This window comes from Salmo salar, chromosome 20, assembly GCF_965601325.2.
Source record: "Salmo salar chromosome 20, fSalSal1, whole genome shotgun sequence".
NCBI classification, from domain to species: domain Eukaryota; kingdom Metazoa; phylum Chordata; class Actinopteri; order Salmoniformes; family Salmonidae; genus Salmo; species Salmo salar.
This window is the reverse complement of record NC_138310.1, coordinates 29,908,576-29,930,231: the sequence shown is the minus strand read 5'-3', so window position 1 is coordinate 29,930,231 and position 21,656 is coordinate 29,908,576. Positions and strand designations below refer to the sequence as shown.

At 41.8% G+C, this 21,656-nt stretch overlaps 1 protein-coding gene across 7 annotated transcripts in view; it reads right to left on the bottom strand.

Moving 5' to 3' along the window:
• Positions 1–21,656, bottom strand: part of LOC106580411 (phosphatidylinositol 4-phosphate 5-kinase type-1 beta) — an 82,803-nt gene that overhangs the window by 37,236 nt on the left and 23,911 nt on the right. For 3 of the 7 annotated variants that reach the window (XM_082966350.1, XM_045703208.2, XM_045703210.2), the window contains 3 exons: positions 4,265–4,365; positions 3,584–3,691; positions 748–816 (listed from right to left, as the gene is read on the bottom strand). In XM_082966350.1, the coding sequence (XP_082822476.1) occupies positions 748–816 (69 nt within the window). In that variant the 5' untranslated portion in view covers positions 3,584–3,691; positions 4,265–4,365. The remainder of the gene's footprint in view (positions 1–747; positions 817–3,583; positions 3,692–4,264; positions 4,366–21,656) is intronic. The other 4 variants (XM_082966349.1, XM_045703207.2, XM_045703206.2 and 1 more) reach the window with 2 other exon arrangements.

Below are 21,656 nucleotides of genomic sequence, written 5' to 3'. Positions count from 1 at the left end.
CAAATCAATCAACCAATACATTTATCAATTACATGTTTATTTGTATGGTGCTTTTTACAAAGTTTTTTTTCCACAGTGCTAAAAAGGAAAGCAAACTAGGCATAAACTCCAAAGGGCAAGAAGGTAGCAAATTCCCTAGAACAGAATGGTACTCAAATCTAAGAGATACTGTACTGAGAACTCTTTTAGAGGCATGTCTTGTAAAGGAGGCACATGTAAGATGGGCGTTCAGGAATATACAATACAGTCAGAAAACAATGTCAGATTCTCTGAAACAAGCACGTAACAGTAATGACATTGAAAGCCAGCTGATGCCAAGATGGCTGGTTATTTTAACAAATTACACTGTTTACATAGCTTCAATAGTTCTGAAAATATCAAATAAATTACCTAGATGTTTCAAATAGCCTGCACTTTCTGCAATAAGCCCTGTTACATTGTGTGTGCCAAAATCCCATCACCACCAGTGATGTCTAATCCAAATGAAAATACAGTAAAGCAGCAAATGGACTGTGAGCTTCCCAGGCATGCTACTTCTGAAAGGTCAGGGCATCATGTACCAACTGTGTAGAAGCAGGACATTAAAGGGACATCAAAAGTGAAAGCTTCTTGGACTTCATCCTAGCGATGAATGGGAATTAATTCCAACAACACTCACTGTGAAACCTCCCTTCATGGTTCTCATAAAAGGCCAATCAAATCCAGCCAGAGAGAGCAGTGGGGAAGTGCGGAGTGATGAAACTTTACCTTTTTGTATGTTTTCTCTCCGCTTGTGTTCCGATACCCTCCCACTCCATTTTCTGTGGTTGTTGACATCTGATGAGAGGAGAGCAGAAGATGAAGGAACTCACTGGTCACAAGATTAGTATGAAATAAAGTATTTTCAGGTGCTAAGTCAGTGGTATAGGAATACAGTCAATTCACACTGACTGAGTAGGAATACATTCATCTGGGATTATTGCATAATATCAACTCAAGACACACCTCACAAAGACAGTTTTCACCACAACCGTTTTTTCTCAGTCCAGACAAGACGAACACAGAGGCCTTCAAGTTTTACTTTGACTAATAGAACCATGTAGATTGATGAGGTACGCATTTTTAATCTAAAGAGAAATTGGCGTGCTCAGCTCAAATGTTTGTAGTGACAAAATGTCGTCGGGTGCCGGGTTCAAAAAGCATATAGTGAATAGTTGAGCAATTGTTTAATAGGATTGGGCGGTATAGCGTATGCAAATAGCCACGGGATGGTTTTTCAATACTGTCAAAACTATTTCTTTCAAGTTTTTCAACAAAATGACAACTTTGGAAGTATGCTTGGGGTCGGTCATTGTCCATTTGGAAGACCTATTTGCGACCAAGCTTTAACTTCCTTACTGATGTCTTGAGATGTTGCTTCAATATATCCACATAATTTTCCTCCCTCATGATGCCATCTATTTTGTGAAGTGCACCAGTTCCTCCTGCAGCAAAGCACCCCAACAACATGATGCTGCCACCCCCGTGCTTCACGGTTGGGATGTTGTTCTTCGGCTTGCAAGCATCCCCCTTTTTCCTCCAAACATAATGATGGTCGTTATGGCCAAACAGTTCTATTTTTGTTTCATCAGACCAGAGGACATTTCTCCAAGAAGTACGATCTTTGTCCCCATGTGCATTTGCAAACCGTATTCTTGCTTTTTTATGGCGGTTTTGGAGCAGGGGCTTCTTCCTTGCTAAGTGGCCTTTCACGCTATGTCGATATAGGACTCGTTTTACTGTGGATATAGATACTTTTGTACCGGTTTCCTCCTGCATCTTCACAAGGTCCTTTGCTGTTGTTCTGGAATTGATTTGCACTTTTGGCACCAAAGTACGTTCATCTCTAGGAGACAGAACGCGTCTCCTTCCTGAGCGGTATGACGGCTGCGTGGTTCCATGGTGTTTATACTTGCGTACTATTGTTTGTACAGATGAACGTGGTACCTTCAGGCATTTGGAAATTGCTCCCAAGGATGAACCAGACCTGTGGAGTTCTACAATTCTTTTTCTGAGGTCTTGGCTGATTTCTTTAGATTTTCCCATGATGTCAAGAAAAGAGGCACCGAGTTTGAAGGTAGGCCTTGAAATACATCCACAGATATACCTCAAATTGACTCAAATGATGTCATAGCCTATCAGAAGCTTCTAAAGCCATGACATCATTTTCTGGAATTTTCCAAGCTGTTTAAAGGCACAGTCAACTTAGTGTATGTAAACTTCTGACCCACTGGAATTGTGATACAGTGAAATAATCTGTCTGTAAACAATTGTTGCAAAAATTACTTGTGTCATGCACAAAGTAGATGTCCTAACCGACTTGCCAAAACTATAGTTTGTTAACAAGGAATTTGTGGAGTGGTTGAAAAACGAGTTTTAATGACTCCAACCTATGTGTATGTACACTTCCGACTTCAACTGTACCTGCAGTCAACTTGTGCAATACATAATATGAAGCAGATCGCGTTCTTCATTTCACCCGTCACATAATTTTCCATTATGAAGCGTACTGTAGCTCCCCAGAACAGTTGAGCCAGTCACGTGTTTGTTTGTAAATGATATAACTGGAGAAAGAGGGAGCAGGTGATTACAGCTGGGTATTGACAGGGGTCGTGTTTTATATTGAAAGTCAAGTATTGTTTTGCTTCAATACAGTGAACAGGGACGTGCAACTATAGTTTTCCTTCACATAAAATATATTAGTGCAACACATTCAGCAGAAAACAGCTTCATTGTTATCAGATGGCAACATAAGTGCAACGCTATTTGGCTGGCAGCCACACAAGAAAATGAGTTTACGATTAAAAAGCATGGTCTTTTTTCCAAAAACGATCCATGGTCATCATATTTCCAATGTTTATCATAAAAATAATGTAGCCCGCTTCATTTCCTAATGTTGTGCGTAAAGTTAATCTTGCAATTTACTGGCCACACCGAGAAAAGTACCAGAAAATGTAGCTACACAGTCAGAACTCTGTCTGCTGATACATGATAGAATGTCCATTCCTGAATTCTCATCTGAGTGGAGAAGTGCAACTGAAGCACAAAATTAGTTTGATGCTGAGCAGAAATTACAATAATTAGCATTTTAGATCTGAGTTTACAAAACGCAGCAAGGTTTTTATTATGCGTTTTATCTTTTTTTCCTGCATGAATTCTGAGTTAACGTGACCTCTAAGTTTAACTTGCAAGTTATCTAAGTAAGTGGCTAAATTAATAAGGTGACGGAGCATCATATTGTGTTAGCTTTATACTGTTTTTGAGAAGTCAAAGCCATTTGGATGAGTTACACTGCATCCTCGTCGAACGTCTCATTCCAAAATCATGGGCATTAATATGAAGTTGGTCCCCCCTTTGTTGCTATAACAGCCTCCACTCTTCTGGGAAGGCTTTCCACTAGATGTTTGAACATTGCTGCGGGGACTTGCTTCCATTCAGCCACAAGAGCATTAGTGAGGTTGGGCACGGATGTTGACCCCTGTCAATAGACAGCTGTAATCACCTGCTCCCTCTTTCTCTTAGTCATCAGGCCCTGTAAAATGTTGGGCGATTAGGCCTGACTCACAGTCGGCGTTCCAATTCATCCCAATGGTGTACGATGGGGTTGAGGTCAGGGCTCTGTGCAGGCCAGTCAGGTATGGGGTAAGTTGAGTCGTGGGACAGGGTAAGCCGCCTACAAACAAAATTCTGTACTGAATTAAATATTTCCACTACCCTTTTAAAACCATGTCTATCTTTATTTCCCAAACACAATTCACTTTTTGTCTTTTAATCATTTGAATCAAATTTTAACACAGGCTTAACACCTAACAAACACTTTGTATTTTTTTAACATAGGCCAGGCCGGTTGATACTTCATATCCCAGCGATAACGCTTTGCATTATGCCTGGGAAGAAAATACTTCAATTTGCTCAACTTACCCAAACATTTTGACTGTATTAGCCCACACCGCTACAAGGGTGCACTTTCATGCTAGGTTTAGAACCTCATATCGAAGTTTATAGTGACCCCAACTGATGTATAGAACAATCTTAGATAACACAATAAAGGAATTTGACTTGGTGAAAATCTGTTTTTTTGGACCTACACTATGCTAGATATTCAGTCATGTTGAATTAACTCTTAATAGGTTGCCTTAATGTGAAGATGTAAAGCTAACACAGTGTATCTACAGTATCTGGACGTTATGTTGATCAATAGGACCCTGCAGATAGGAGTGTCAGTGTGAAACAGGTATGAGCCCACCTTGCTTAGTGAAAAGCTCTGCCAGTGGAATAATGATCACGACCACATCTCTTAGTCATCAGGCCCTGCAGGCATGGGGGTATTCAATCCACAGAGACCCTCTGGAAGAGGAAAGAGGACATAGAGAAAATACTCAATTACATACCTATCATTACAGAGTGAAAGAACAGTAGAAGAATGCCCTCTGCTACAATATTAAGCTGCTTCCTCTTTGATTTTTGAATAGAAACTTGGAAAAAAGTCCACCAGCAAATATTTATTCATTAACAGGGACATTCTGGCAGATATGCCCGTTTCATTATTGGAACTGTTTTTCAAGTGGCCTCTGAAAACATTCATTTCATTTTTTCTTTTTTACATTTCCACCAGTTATCAAATGGATTTAATCTATTTCAAAACCTGAAATTAACAATTCAGCAGAAAATTATCCATTCTCTGAGACGGCTAGACAATGGGGTCTTTCAGTGCATTTATTAGTGAGTTTGCATGGTGTGTGCATGTGTGTTTCCTCCCAGGGCTGGATCCCTGCTGTTGTTCAGGAGCAGAGAAACAATGGTCTCCCTGCTGTCAGTCACTCCACAAATCACCCTCCACACACAGCCATAACAAGATATGATGCTGCAGTCATAACATCAGTCAAACCTCCATAACATCACTCACACCTCCCCTCTTGTCCCACAAAGAGGAGCTCTGCTGTGGGGGTAGAGAAGGAGATAGAGGGGTGTGAGCAGCCATGCCTGCTGCACTAACTGTGCTGGATAAATGACTCCTCGTAAAGCACAGAAACAGACTGCAGACCCTCAGAGTGTACTGTATGAGGACTAATGGCGCCCCAGGCAGGGCCAACACACAGTCAGACCTGCAGCACAAAGAAGCTCTTATTCACCATTCAGCCACACCATCAGAGTGTGTGTGTGTGCCTAATGTGAACATGTCAGCAAGTGTAAAGTGAGTCTTGTTGTTTAAAAATGACATACCCAAATCTAACTGCCTGTAGCTCAGGACCTGAAACAAGGATATGCATATTCTTGATACCATTTGAAAGGAATGTAGGAAAATATAACACATTAGATCTGGATAAAAATAATACAAAGAAAAACCATGCGTTTTTTGTTTTTTTTTGTACCATCATCTTTGAAATGCAAGAGAAAGGCCATAATATATTATTCCAGCCCAGGCGCAATTGAGATTTTGGCCACTAGATGGCAGCAGTGTATGTGCAAACTTTTAGACTGATCCAATGAACCATTGCATTTCTGTTCAAAATGTTGTGTTCCATACTCTTCCGGAACAGAAACTGTATTTTAAAAGCATGTGAACCGGTTAATACGTTTATTTTAAGTTAGAGGCATTTTTTCGAGTCCCACACAAAAATGCAACAAAGCACCTATGCAAAGCCCTGACTCTGTCACTCAGAAATGTATTCCAGTGGCTGCGTGCAGCCCAGCAGAAAATCTTTGCCGGTGTGTGTTTAGAATACCTGCCCCTCTCCCTCCAAAGCATAGGCTGACGTTGCGAGCTTGCTAGCTCAAAAGAACATTCAAAGTTCATTCATAGAATCCGCTCCCCCTAGGTATAATTCTGTGGACCTAATTCAGATAATGCATGTCATAACAAGATGTCCAGCACTTTAAGCCTCCTCCTCAACCCTCTCTCGCCCTCTCCCCCACCTGCAAAATTTCAGTCATATTGCATCATAGGCTACACTTGTCTGTCCATCACGCATGTAAACAACATTTACATTTACGTCATTTAGCAGACGCAAACAACTACCTTGCCTGCTCTATCCGCACTGATTGCTGAAGTAATTTAATGAGCTAAATGTAAAAAAATTGTTGATTTCACAAGTTAAAAAAGGAACAGAAAGGAACAATATAAACCAGTACTTTTTTTAGGGTTGGAACCGGTTCAGAACTTTATTTTGCTGGTCAGAACAGTGGAACGGAAAACAAAATGGTGGTTCTGTTCAGAACGAAAGATCATTTCAATTCCAACCCCTGCTAGTAGATATCTGTGAGGAAGTGTATCAGCCTTAAAACAACTAAAGGAAAGATATACTAGGGATGGGCATTTGAAAGAAAGTGTGTTCGAGTACTCTCATGAAAATAATGTTGTGTACTCGCAAGTTAGTGTGAAACGGGGCTAAAGGCAAAGGAAGTATGTGGTATGCTATTGGTTTTTCCAATTACTGGTTGTTCTGATATACAACTGAAAACAAAACTTAACATATTTTTGCTGCACTTAACATAATCCCAACAATAAAAACATTGAAGTGTTTGACATTTTTTCCAGAGCATATACATTTTACCTGCTAAATAGTCTTTCAATTCTACGGGTCACGTCATCTCATTATATGCCAATGATATCTTACTCTATCTAGACGTATCTCAATCACTCCCATGCCCATACTCCAATATTTCACAATAATGCCTTGCGATTGGCCTCCCGAGTGGCGCAGTGGTCTAAGGCACTGCATTGCAGTGCTAGCTGTGCCAGTAGAGATTCTGGGTTCGAGTCCAGGCTCTGTCGCAGCCAGCCACGACCGGGAGACCCATGAGGCGGTGCACAATTGGCCCAGCATTGTCCGGGTTAGGGGAGGGTTTGGCCGGCAGGGATGTCCTTGTCCCATCGCGCACTAGCAACTCCTGTGGTGGGCCGGGCGCAGTGCATGCTGACACAGTCACCAGGTGTATGGTGTTTCCTCCAACACATTGGTGCGGCTGGATTCCGGGTTAAGTGGGCATTGTGTCAAGAAGCAGCGCGGCTTGGTTGGGTTGTGTTTCGGAGGATGCACGGCTCTCGAGCTTCACTTCTCCCGAGTCCGTACGGGAGTTGCAGCGATGAGACAAGACTAACTACCAATTGGATACCACGCAATTGGGGAGAAAAAGTGGTAAAAGAATACATTATTTTGCATCTCCCCCATGGTCCAAATGTGGAAACCTTGCCAATATCATGGAGAGTAATGGTTTAGGAACATTACAAGGATCGAAAGACATTCATATTACCAGGCAACTCCTTTTTTCTATATTTACAATTTAGGTCAGCTATGTTGGCCTACGGAGTCCATTTGGAAACCCAACTACCGAATGATGGGATTTATAAATAAATTATCTAGGGTCTCAAAAGGACTGATCTCCATAATATATAAACAACTTTTGGAAAGTTCATATTCTGAGCTAGCCAATAAAAAAAATATGATCCACAGATCTAAGTGAATCTGAACAATGCTTTAACTGGAACAGAATATGGAAAAATATGACATTGGCATCCCGTAATCCGAACCATCAATTTATACATTTTACATTTGTTCACAGACTGTATTTAACACTAAAGAAACTATTCATAATACAATTGGCCCCAACTCCCAACTGCTGCTTCATATGATGTGGGAGTGCCCTGCAGTTAAATACTTTTGGGACATGACTATGTAACTGAATGATGATAGCTCCTTGAATCTCAAATTATACATCAGAGATTTCATTAGAGACACACTTCTTTCTTTTCCTCCATACTACATTTATTGTTACTTTCTGGCTCTGTGGTATGATCATGGTGATCAATGCTTTGTACGTGTGTACTTTTTAAAGTGGGTGGATGTGAGATTACATCAATGTGTGTATTGTGCCTGTAGCCCCCCAAACAAGAAATGTACAATATTAATAAAGCTCTGGTCACAAATTTATTTTTTGCATTTGTGGATTTCCAGAACTTATTATTAGTAATCGAATACAAACCTTTAAACGTGTACGCACACCCATCCCTAATAAATACTGTATTCTCATTGACAGTTGAATAAGCTGTTGTTTTATGATGAGCACAACATTCAGTCTGGTTTAACCAGGCTAGACTTATCCATGCATACATACAGTCGTGGCCAAAAGTTTTGAGAATGACACAAATATTAATTTCCACAAAGTTTGCTGCTTCAGTGTCTTTAGATATTTTTGTCAGATGTTACTATGGAATACTGAAGTATAATTACAAGCACTTCATAAGTGTCAAAGGCTTTTATTGACAATTAAATAATGTTGATGCAAAGAGTCAATATTTGCAGTGTTGACCCTTCTTTTTCAAGACCTCCGCAATCCGCCCTGGCATGCTGTCAATTAACTTCTGGGCCACATCCTGACCGATGGAAGCCCATTCTTGCATAATCAATGCTTGGAGTTTGTCAGAATTTGTGGGGTTTTGTTTGTCTGCCCGCCTCTTGAGGATTGACTACAAGTTCTCAATGGGATTAAGGTCTGGGGAGTTTCCTAGCCATGGACCCAAAATATCAATGTTTTGTTCCCCGAGCCACTTAGTTATCACTTTTGCCTTATGGCAAGGTGCTCCATCATGCTGGGAAAGTCATTGTTCGTCACTAAACTGTTCCTGGATGGTTGGGAGAAGTTGCTCTCGGGGGATGTGTGGGTACCATTCTTTATTCATGGCTGTATTCTTAGGCAAAATTGTGAGAGTGAGCCCACTCCCTTGGCTGAGAAGTAACCCCACACATGAATGGTCTCAGGATGCTTTACTGTTGGCATGACACAGGACTCATGGTAGCGCTCACCTTGTCTTCTCCGGACAAGCTTTTTTCCGGATGCCCCAAACAATCGGAAAGGGGATTCATCAGAGAAAATGACTTTACCCCAGTCCTCAGCAGTCCAATCCCCGTACCTTTTGCAGAATATCAGTCTGTCCCTGATGTTTTTCCTGGAGAGAAGTGGCTTCTTTGCTGCCCTTCTTGACACCAGGCCATCCTCCAAAAGTCTTCACCTCACTGTGCGTGCAGATGCACTCACACCTGCATGCTGCCATTCCTGAGCAAGCTCTGTACTGGTGGTTCCCCGATCCCGCAGCTGAATCAACTTTAGGAGACGGTCCTGGCGCTTGCTGGACTTTCTTGGGCGTCCCGAAGCCTTCTTCACAACAATTGAACCGCTCTCCTTGAAGTTCTTGATGATCCGATAAATGGTTGATTTAGGTGCAATCTTACTGGCAGCAATATCCTTGTCTGTGAAGCCCTTTATGTGCAAAGCAATGATGACGGCACGTGTTTCCTTGCAGGTAACCATGGTTGACAGAGGAAGAACAATGATTCCAAGCACCACCCTCCTTTTGAAGCTTCCAGTCTGTTACTCGAACTCAATCAGCATGACAGAGTGATCTCCAGCCTTGTCCTTATCAACATTCACACCTGTGTTAATTAACGAGAGAATCACTGACATGATGTCAGCTGGTCCTTTTGCGGCAGGGCGTAAATGCAGTGGAAATGTTTTTGGGGGATTCAGTTAATTTCCATGGCAAAGAGGGACTTTGCAATTAATTGCAATTCATCTGATCACTCTTCATAACATTCTGGAGTATATGCAAATTGCCATCATACAAACTGAGGCAGCAGACTGTGAAAATTCATATTTGTGTCATTCTCAAAACTTTTGGCCACGACTGTACAGTTGAAGTCGGAAGTTTACATACATTTAGGTTAGAGTCATTAAAACTTGTTTTTCAACCACTCCACAAATGTCTTGTTAATAAACTATGGTTTTGGCAAGACAGTTAGGACATCTACTTTGTGCATGACACAAGTCATTTTTCCAACAATTGTTTACAGACAGATTATTTCACTGTATCACAATTCCAGTGGGTCAGAAGTTTACATACACTAAGCTGACTGTGCCTTTAAACAGCTTGGAAAACTCCAGAAAATGATGTCATGGCTTTAGAAGCGTCTGATAGGCTAATTGACATCATTTGAGTCAATTGGAGGTGTACCTGTGGATGTATTTCAAGGCCTACCTTCAAACTCGGTGCCTCTTTGCTTGACATCATTGGAAAATCAAAAGAAATCAGCCAAGACCTCAGAAAACAATTGTAGACCTCCACAAGTCTGGTTCATCCTTGGGAGCAATTTCCAAACGCCTGAAGTTACCACGTTCATCTGTACAAACAATAGTACGCAAGTATAAACACCATGGAACCACGCAGCCGTCATACCGCTCAGGAAGGAGACATGTTCTGTCTCCTAGAGATGAACGTACTTTGGTGCCAAAAGTGCAAATCAATCCCAGAACAACAGCAAAGGACATTGTGAAGATGCTGGAGGAAACCGGTACAAAAGTATCTATATCCACAGTAAAACGAGTCCTATATCGACATAACCTGAAAGGCCGCTCAGAAAGGAAGAAGCCACTGCTCCAAAACCGCCATAAAAAAGCCAGACTACGGTTTGCAACTGCACGTGGGGACGAAGATCATACTTTGTGGAGAAACGTCCTCTGATCTGATGAAACAAAAATAGAACTGTTTGGCCATAATGACCATCGTTATGTTAGGAGGAAAAAGGGGGAGGCTTGCAAGCCGAAGAACAACATCCCAACCGTGAAGCACGGGGGTGGCAGCATCATGTTGTAAGGGTGCTTTGCTGCAGGAGGGACTGGTGCATTTCACAAAATAGATGGCATCATGAGGGAGGAAAATTATGTGGATATATTGAAGCAACATCTCAAGACATCATTCAGGAAGTTAAAGCTTGGTCACAAATGGGTCTCCCAAATGGACAATGACCCCAAGCATACTTCCAAAGTTGTGGCAAAATGGCTTAAGGACAACAAAGTCAAGCTATTGGAGTGGCCATCACAAAGCCCTGACCTCAAGCCTGTAGAAAATTTGTGAGCAGAACTGAAAAAGCGTGTGTGAGCAAGGAGGCCTGCAAACCTACACAAGCTCTGTCAGGAGGAATGGGCCGAAATTCACCCAACTTATTGTGGGAAGCTTGTGGATGGCTACCCTAAACATTTGACCCAAGTTAAACAATATAAAGGCAATGCTACCAAATACTAAGTGAGTGAATGTAAACTTCTGACCCACTGGGAATGTGATGAAATAAATAAAAACTGAAAGAAATCATTCTTTCTCTACAATTATTCTGACATTTCACATTCTTAAAATAAAGTGGTGATCCTAACTGACCGAAGACAGGGAATTCTTCCTCGGATTAAATCTCAGGAATTGTGAAAAACTGAGTTTAAATGCATTTGGCTAAGGTGTATGTAAACCTCTGACTTCATCTGTACTGAGAACATCATAACAATATACACTGAACAAAATAAACAGTGATGTCATAGATAGGGTTGTGTAGGGTTGCAAAGGGAGGGTATATTACTTGAAACTTTCAATGTTTACCAGTAAACTGCCAGAATGATGGTATTCAAGGATTTTATGTCATCTATCACAATGGCCCTTTTGAGTACTTCAGATTATCACAGGTGTTAGTAATTATCTCTGGCCCTCTGTGTGGCCTTATCACATTTAAAATATATTAAACAACTAAATACGATAATAGAATGACAAAGATATAAAACATTATCCTAAATCACTGGCGGTCGGTGCTGATAATTTTTTTATGAGCATGGCCTTATTTCTATTAGAGCATATTGAATGACTGTCAATCAAATTCCATTCACCCAGCTCAATGTAACATTGATAGGTTTAGGCTAGAGAATTTTGAACAATCAAGGTGACACATTCAATACCGCCTTGCACACTCTTGCCTGCATCTAGCTGATCTAGGGTGTAATCATTAGTTAAACAGCTGCAAATTTAAGTATGTATGGACAAATTCAGGTATGTTTATCCCCGTTTCGTTCCTTTTAAGAAACAGTTTTTAATAATATGCATGTCAATTTCTCCTGGCTGAAAGTGGAGGAGAGATTGACTTCATCACTACTTTTATTTATGAGAGGTATTGACATGTTGAATGCACCGAGCTGTCTGTCTAAACTACTGGTACACAGCTCGGACAACCATGCATACCCCACAAGACATGCCACCAGAGGTCTCTTCACAGTCCCCAAGTCCAGAACAGACTATGGGAGGCACACAGTACTACATAGAGACATGACTACATGGAACTCTATTCCACATCAAGTAACTGACGCAAGCAGTAAAATTAGAATTAAAAAACAGATTAAAAAAACACCTTATGGAACAGTGGCGACTGTGAAGCAACACAAACATTGGCACAGACACATGCATACACACACACACACACACACACGATAACATACGCACTACACATACACATGGATTTAGTACTGTAAATATGTGGAAGTGGTGGAGTAGGGGCCTGAGAGCATACAGTGTGTTGTGAAATCTATGAATGTATTGTAATGTTTTTAGAATTGTATAAACTGCCTTAATTTTGCTGGACCCCAGAAAGACTAGCTGCTGCCAATGGGGATCCATAATAAACACAAATAGGAAAAATGAATACACCCCTGACCACATACAAACAGTTCACCTTCATAGCCACCACATACAAACAGTTCACCTTCATAGCCACCACATAAAAACAGTTCACTTTCATAGCCACCACATTAAAAACAGCATGATTTGCTTGTTTGCTCATTGTAAATACCAGGCAAAAAAAAAAAAAAACTTGCCAAACCTTCATATCAATAAATTATCAAAACCAAAGCTTACCTTGACTTGGAAGAGTTCCAGTGTTGGTTGGATAGCCATAGCCAGCTAGCTAACATAGCATTCCTTTCTGTTTGAGCAGTTTGTTCGGGTAGGCAAAACTAGCTAGCTGCATTTGCTAGCTAAGTGAAAGTAAAAAAACTAAAACAAAAATACAACCAAATATAGCTCTCTTCCTCTTCATTTTGGAAAAAATGAATTTGTTCAAAACTGTTCAACTATCATCTTTCTCTCTCTTTGAGTCAACTACTCACCACATTGTATGCACTGCAGTGCTAGCTAGCTGTAGCTTATGCTTTCAGTAGTAGATTCATTCTCTGATCTTGAATGGGTGGACAACATGTCAGTTCATGCTGCAAGATCTATGACAGGTTGGAGGACGTTCTCCGGAAGTTGTCATAATTATTGTGTAAATATATTGGAAGGGCTGAGAACCATGAGCCTCAAAAGGTTTTGTATTAAAGTCAATGTACCCAGAGGACGGAAGCTACACCATGGGGCTACCCTACAGAGTGCTGCTGAGGCTACTGTAGACCATCGCAAAAGTGTTTTAATAAATTATTTGGTGAAGTGAATATACACTGCTCAAAAAAATAAAGGGAACACTTAAACAACACAATGTAAGTCAATCACACTTCTGTGAAATCAAACTGTCCACTTAGGAAGCAACACTGATTGACAATAAATGTCACATGCTGTTGTGCAAATGGAATAGAAAACAGGTGGAAATTATAGGCAATTAGCAAGACACCCCCAATAAAGGCGTGGTTCTGCAGGTGGGGACCACAGACCACTTCTCAGTTCCTATGCTTCCTGGCTGATGTTTTGGTCACTTTTGAATGCTGGCGGTGCTTTCACTCTAGTGGTAGCATGAGACAGAGTCTACAACCCACACAAGTGGCTCAGGTAGTGCAGCTCATCCAGGATGGCACATCAATGCGAGCTGTGGCAAGAAGGTTTGCTGTGTCTGTCAGCGTAGTGTCCAGAGCATGGAGGCGCTACCAGGAGACAGGCCAGTACATCAGGAGACGTGGAGGAGGCCGTAGGAGGGCAACAACCCAGCAGCAGGACCGCTACCTCCGCCTTTGTGCAAGGAGGAGCAGGAGGAGCACTGCCAGAGCCCTGCAAAATGACCTCCAGCAGGCCACAAATGTGCATATGTCTGCTCAAACGGTCAGAAACAGACTCCATGAGGGTGGTATGAGGGCCCGACGTCCACAGGTGGGGGTTGTGCATACAGCCCAACACCGTGCAGGACGTTTGGCATTTGCCAGAGAACACCAAGATTGGCAAATTCGCCACTGGCGCCCTGTGCTCTTCACAGATGAAAGCAGGTTCACACTGAGGACGTGACAGACGTGACAGAGTCTGGAGACGCCGTGGAGAACGTTCTGCTGCCTGCAACATCCTCCAGCATGACCGGTTTGGCGGTGGGTCAGTCATGGTGTGGGGTGGCATTTCTTTGGGGGGCCGCACAGCCCTCCATGTACTCACCAGAGGTAGCCCGACTGCCATTAGGTACCGAGATGAGATCCTCAGACCCCTTGTGAGACCATATGCTTGTGCGGTTGGCCCTGGGTTCCTCCTAATGCAAGACAATGCTAGACCTCATGTGGCTGGAGTGTGTCAGCAGTTCCTGCAAGAGGAAGGCATTGATGCTATGGACTGGCCCGCCCGTTCCCCAGACCTGAATCCAATTGAGCACATCTGGGACATCATGTCTCGCTCCATCCACCAATGCCACGTTGCACCACAGACTGTCCAGGAGTTGGCGGATGCTTTAGTCCAGGTCTGGGAGGAGATCCCTCAGGAGACCATCCGCCACCTCATCAGGAGCATGCCCAGGCGTTGTAGGGAGGTCATACAGGCACGTGGAGGCCACACACACTACTGAGCCTCATTTTGACTTGTTTTAAGGACATTACATCAAAGTTGGATCAGCCTGTAGTGTGGTTTTCCACTTTAATTTTGAGTGTGACTCCAAATCCAGACCTCCATGGGTTGATAAATTGGATACCCATTGATTATTTTTGTGTGATTTTGTTGTCAGCACATTCAACTATGTTATTTCATTCATTCAGATCTAGGATGTGTTATTTTAGTGTTCCCTTTATTTTTTTGAGCAGTATATTTAGTATAGTTTTATCTAAAAATAATAACCTTCACTAATTTACATTTTTATTAAATTCACTGAGGAGTATGGTCCTCTCCTTCTTATTCTGAGGACCCTCCATAGCCCTAAATATAAACCATCAACTTAGTGAATACCATTGGTGTTAAATATGAGGGTTTGAGCATGAAATATCTTTTATTTATTTTTATAAACATTTATTTATTTGACTGTCAATATTAATTTGTTGTCCATGTTTTGGTGTCAAACTGGTGGCAGTTTAGTTGGAAGAGTCAATAGTTGCAGAGTTAACTGAAAATAATGTCATTTTTCATTCAATGCTTTTTTCACTAATTAGGCTATTTTCTCTTGTACCATCTACTAGAAACTCAGACAATATGGACAGATATAAAAAAGGAATGCTATATATGAATACATTTTGTACAAGTTATTCAAGTATAAATTACCAAAGTTACAATAGATTGGCATAAATTCTCTGTTAATTACCAATATTACTGAAGATTCCGGTAACTTTGGTAAATTACCGATAGCTTTGCAACCCTAGTTGTGTGTCGGTCTGCACCTGAACAAAACACTGGCTGACATTAAGAGCGGAATGTAGCAGAGAGACACTCTGTGTTTATCTCCAGACTGAAGCCTTATCTGTACACCAGCTCTCCCATTGCTATAGCAACACAGCAGCAGCACACAGGGTAAATGACTTGGGGTTCATGTCTGTGCTGTAGGCCAGGTAAGGAAAGACTGTCTCTCGCTCTGTGTGTGAGTGTTCTCTCTGTGGTGTGTGTGTCTCTCTGTGTGTGTCTCTCTGTGTGTGTGAGTGTGTGTGTGTGTGAGACCATTGGCTGTTCGCCTTCAGGGGCAGCATTGAGTCATAACATGTTTATTCAAATGCAAATAGAAAATGCAAATATCATGTATATTACATATAGTCACCGATATTGCATAAGATGTATAAAGAACAGAATTCACAGCCACACAGTCATTTCTCCAGGATCCTAGTCAAGAAATCACAACTGTGTATTGTCTAACATTATTATTGCTGCTGTACAGTCTGTTGGCCACTCAGACCTGAGCTAACCTGGGTAATCATAATAAGTCATGTTTTCTGGTGCTGGGTCTGTCTGTATGGATACTGAACATGAGGAATGTTAATTAGCCAGTCAGTCTGTCTGTCATAGGGAAGGGGACGCGGACGGTGCCTCACTCCCACTCTACCTCACTCCTACTCTCGCTCTCTCTACCCCCTCCTCCTCTCTCTTTTTCTCTCCCTCTCTAACCCCCTATCCCCACCTCTCTCCCTCTATCCCCCTCGCTCTAACCCCTCTCCCCATCCCTCCCTCTGTCTCTAAGCCACCTGACCTGTGACCTACCCAGCCAGCCATTGCTCCCTCTATCAGACCTTTTCCAGAACAATCCACGAGAGGCCCACAGCTGCAGAGCTGTTGTTCCCAGCTAAACAAAGAGAGATGGATGGATGGCCCTCTTTCAAACAGAACACTCATCTCATCCTCTGGTGCTACAGTACAACAGCTGTTGAAGCTCACTAACACATTCAACGCATAGCCATATATAGTACAGCGTACAAGCACATGGATCTGATTTGATGTAAATAGTGTGATGTTCGATGTCAGCGCAAAGAGATATTAAGAACAGTCTCTCTTAAGGACACTGTATGTGGTACATGAACTTAATAAGAACGCTGCCAGAACACTTGGGAAATGCTGTGGACAAAAGTAATGGGAACTTCCTGAGGCGAGGCCCTGACACTATTCCTGAACTAGCTAGTGTAGCAGGGGGAATGGGATGGGCTGCTGGGGTTTGGATTAGAATCAAAACAGGTAAAAGGAGCTGGATCAATATTGAAGAACAGATTCAGTCCTTTACTGTAAAGACTCAATTAAAGACTCCCTAGTCTACAAGGACCAACAAGAACACAGTATCAAATGGAACAACTCTGCTGCGTAAATTATCCTTCTCCAATGTGTGTTTGTGTGTGCTAGTCCATATAAGTGCACACGAGAGAGAAACACAGATAGAAAGATAAAAAATGAGTGAACGAGGGGAAGGGAGTCAACGCACAGCTCAGGAGACTAGCTAAATCATTAGTGAAATCTAAAGTTGGTTCTGCCCTGTAAGTGGTGTGGGATGAGACAAACTGAAGCCCCCCTCAGTCTGCATGGCATTGTAGATTCTCTGTGTAATATGACATACTCTTATCTCCATTTCACACAACACTCATGCAGGGAATTCACATGCACGCACATGCACACAAACAAACACACCTCAGATACATGTGCCAATGTTCAGAGTAAGTGTTTGTCTGCAGAACTCGTGAGGACCTTTTCAGTTAAAACGTTTCTTAGCAAGCTTCACACAACTGTACAGCTTCACACAGCTCTATAGCTTCACACACGGAGACACATGCTGAACTGAAAGATGTATTTGGATACGGCCGGCAGGTCTCATGCACTGGAGGTTTGACACAGTGAGGCTTGTTGTGTAAATGTGAGTGTGTGTGTGTGTGTGTGTGTGTGTGTGATTATGTTAGACACACTGAGGTGTGGTTGTGCTCTCACGGTCTCCATAGCTCCAGGAGTTTATTTGCCCATCCCCTCCACTCTATTCCCTCTCTCTCCTCCTGTAGGCTGAAACTTCAACTCCCTGAGAGCAAACAGAGAGCTGAGTGCAGATCTAAACACCAGGGCTGTATCCCAAATGGCACGCTATTCCCTATATACAGTTGAAGTCAGAAGTTCACATACACCTTAGCCAAATACATTTAAACTCACTTTTTCACAATTCCTGACATTTAATCCTAGTAAAAATTCCCTGTCTTAGGTCAGTTAGGATCACCACTTTATTTTAAGAATGTGAAATGTCAGAATAATAGTAGAGAGAATTATTTATTTCAGCTTTTATTTCTTTCATCACATTCCCAGTGGGTCAGAAGTTTACATACGCTCAATTAGTATTTGGTAGCATTGCCTTTACATTGTTTGTTTAACTTGGGTCAAATGTTTAGGGTAGCCTTCCACAAGCTTTCCACAATACGTTGGGTGAATGTTGGCTCATTCCTCCTTACAGAGCTGGTGTAACTGAGTCAGGTTTGTAGGCCTCCTTGCTCGCACACGCTTTTCAACAGATTTTCTATGGGACTGAGGTCAGGGCTTTGTGATAGCCACTCTAATATCTTGACTTTGTTGTCCTTAAGCCATTTTGCCACAACTTTGGAAGTATGCTTGGGGTCATTGTCCATTTGGAAGACCCATTTGTGACCAAGCTTTAACTTCCTGACTGATGTCTTGAGATGTTGCTTCAATATATCCACATAATTTTCCTCCCTCATGATGCCATCTATTTTGTGAAGTGCACCAGTCCCTCCTGCAGCAAAGCACCCTTACAACATGATGCTGCCATCCCCGTGCTTCACGGTTGGGATGGTGTACTTCGGGCTTGCAAGCCTCCCCCTTTTTCCTCCAAACATAACGATGGTCGTTATGGCCAAACAGTTCTATTTTTGTTTCATCAGACCAGAGGACATTTCTCCAAAAAGTATGATCTTTGTCCCCATGTGCAGTTGCAAACCGTAGTCTGGCTTTTTTATGGCGGTTTTGGAGCAGTGGCTTCTTCCTTGCTGATGTCGATATAGGACTCGTTTTACTGTAGATATAGATACTTTGTACCGGGTTCCTCCAGCATCTTCACAAGGTCCTTTGCTATTGTTCTGGGATTGATTTGCACTTTTCGCAGCAAAGTACATTCATCTCTAGGAGACAGAACGCTGCGGCTGCGTGGTCCCATGGTGTTTATACTTGCGTACTATTGTTTGTACAGATGAACATGGTACCTTCAGGCGTTTGGAAATTGCTCCCAAGGATGAACCAGACTTGTGGAGGTCGGCAATCCTTTTTCTGAGGTCTTGGCTGATTTCTTTTGATTTTCCCATGATGTCAATCAAAGAGGCACTGAGTTAGAAGGTAGGCCTTGAAATACATCCACAGGTACACCTCCAATTGACTCAAATGATGTCAATTAGCCTATCAGAAGCTTCTAAAGCAAGCTGTTTAAAGGCACAGTCAACTTAGTGTATGTAAACTTCTGACCCACTGGAATTGTGATACAGATTATTTCACTTATAATTCACTGTATGTAAACAATTGTTGGAAAAATTACTTGTGTCATGCACAAAGTAGATGTCCTAACCGAGTTGCCAATACTCTAGTTTGTTAACAATACATTTGTGGAGTGGTTGAAAAACAAGTTTTAATGACTCCAACCTAAGTGTATGTAAACTTCCGACTTCAAATGTAGTGCACTACTTTTGACAAGGACCATTAGGGCTCTGGTCAAAAGTAGTGCACTATGAAGGGAATACAGTGCCTTGCAAAAGTATTCATCCTTGGCATTTTTCCTATTTTGTTGCATTACAACCTGTAATTTAAATAGATGTTTTATGTCATGTAATGGACATACACAAAATAGTCCAAATTGGTTAAGTAAATATTTTTTTTTTTTGCTTGTTTCAAAAAATTATACACAATTCAAAATTGAAAAGTGGTGCATGCATATGTATTCACCACCTTTTCTATGAAGCCCCTAAATAATATCTGCCGCAACCAATTACCTTCAGAAGTCACATAATTAGTTAATTTAAGTCCACCTGTGTGCAATCTAAGTGTCACGTGATCTGGTCAGATGAGACTAAAATCGAGCTTTTTGGTCATCAAGGATAATGCTGTCTAGCACAAACCAAACACCTCATCACCCCGAGAATACCATCCCCACAGTGAAGCATGGTGGTGGCAGCATCATGCTGTGGGGATGTTTTTCCATCGGCAGGGACTGGGAAACTGGTCAGAATTGAAGGAATAATGGATGCCGCTAAATACAGGGAAATTCTTGAGGGAAACCTGTTTCAGTCTTCCGGAGATTTGAGACTGGGACAGAGGTTCACCGTCCAGCAGGACAATAACCCTAAGCATACTGCTAAAGCAACACTTGAGTGGTTTAAGGGGAAACATTTAAATGTCTTGGAATGGCCTAGTCAAAGCCCAGACCTCAATCCAATTGAGAATATGAGGTATGACATAAAGATTGCTCTATACCAGCGGAACCCATCCAAGTTGAAGGAGCTGGAGCAGTTTTGCCTTGAAGAATGGGCAAAAATCCCAGTGGCTAGATGTGCCATGCGTATAAAGACATACCCAAAGAGACTTGCAGCTGTAATTGCTGCAAAAGGTGGCTCTACAAAGTATTGACTTGCGGGGGTGAATAGTTATGCATGCTCAAGTTCTGTTTTTTTGTCTTATTTCTTGTTTGTTTCACAATAAAAAATATTTTGCATCTTCAAAGTGGTAGGCATGTTGTGTAAATCAAAATGATACAAACCTCCAAAAAAATCTATTTTAATTCCAGGTTGTAAGACAACAAAATAGGAATAGGAAAAATGCCAAAGGGGGTGAATACTTTCGCAAGCCACTGTATGGTGCCATTCGGGATGCTCCTGTGTCATACCCCTTCCTACATTAGCCCAGCTGCCAGGCTTAGGCTGCTCCTGCTGCAACCAAATTGGCATTGTCTGGCCTAACAGTTTCGCAAGGCAACGTTGTAGCATTGTTCAATGCAGAAACAGTCAGGTCCCCAGACTGTGAGAACAGAGACTAGCCAGAGACTAGCCAGAGAATGCATTCAACCCTTTGACATGTATGGTCACATATTTGTGATTATTGTTGAGTACTCCCTGCAGCATACCATCGCAAATATGTGATTGGAACAGTAGCAACAGAGTGTATGATGCAACAAACACGTCTAAACAGCACTGTTGTCTGAAAAGGATCTAAAATGTTTTGTACTGATGGGAAATAAAAAGGTAATCACAACTTTATTCCTCAATTTCACCTTTTATTGTAAAAGATAAATGCGAAATTCGTCTAAGCATCACACGGAACACATCCACAGCCAAACTCATTCCATAAACCAGTCTAAATAACAGGTTGCGGTGACAGAAAAAGAAAACATAAGTTAGCGACCTAATAGCTAGACTTGTTTACAATGCACCACATCTCTGGTGAGCACAAGGGAGAAATGTAATATTGTTTAAAAAAAAGAGATGCTGTTAGCTTAGCTGAGAAGCAGCTAAATTCTTTATGATGGCAGCCATGTTTGTTTATGTTTAACAAGCGAAAACTCCCTAATCCCAGAACGCCATTCACTATAAAACGCAAACAAACAAACAAACAAACAAAGTCAAAGTCGGCTGTGCCCATTGCCCGAAAAATATTAACTTAGATTGGCACCTGACAAGTCGTTTACAGTTTTTGACAAATCACAAAGCAAATCACACAGATCATTACCCCTAGTACAAGCCTACTGCCTAGCATAACAGTAGTGCGAAAGCTAAACAGGGTTGCCAGATTTGGGTGAAACCATTTTAGGGGGTTTGTGAGAGGGTGGGCGGTAGAAATGGGGGAAGGTATGATGCAGGAAATATTACTATGAGGGATTTATCAATAAATTGGGGCAAACACGGGAGAATAAAAAATAAAACCCCCGGGGGTCTGAGCTGGCAACCATGAGTAATGATAGATTGTAACTAAGTCAGTCGAGTGAACCATCCCTTTAACTCGTTTTGTTATAACATATTTAGTCTGACAGACATTTACATGACAACATGAATGCAATCTATGCAAGAATCAGAATGCATGATGTCACCAGTACTTGAAAACGTAAATACATTATGCTCCATACATACATAATGGTGTGTAACAGTAGAAACACCACAATGACATACAG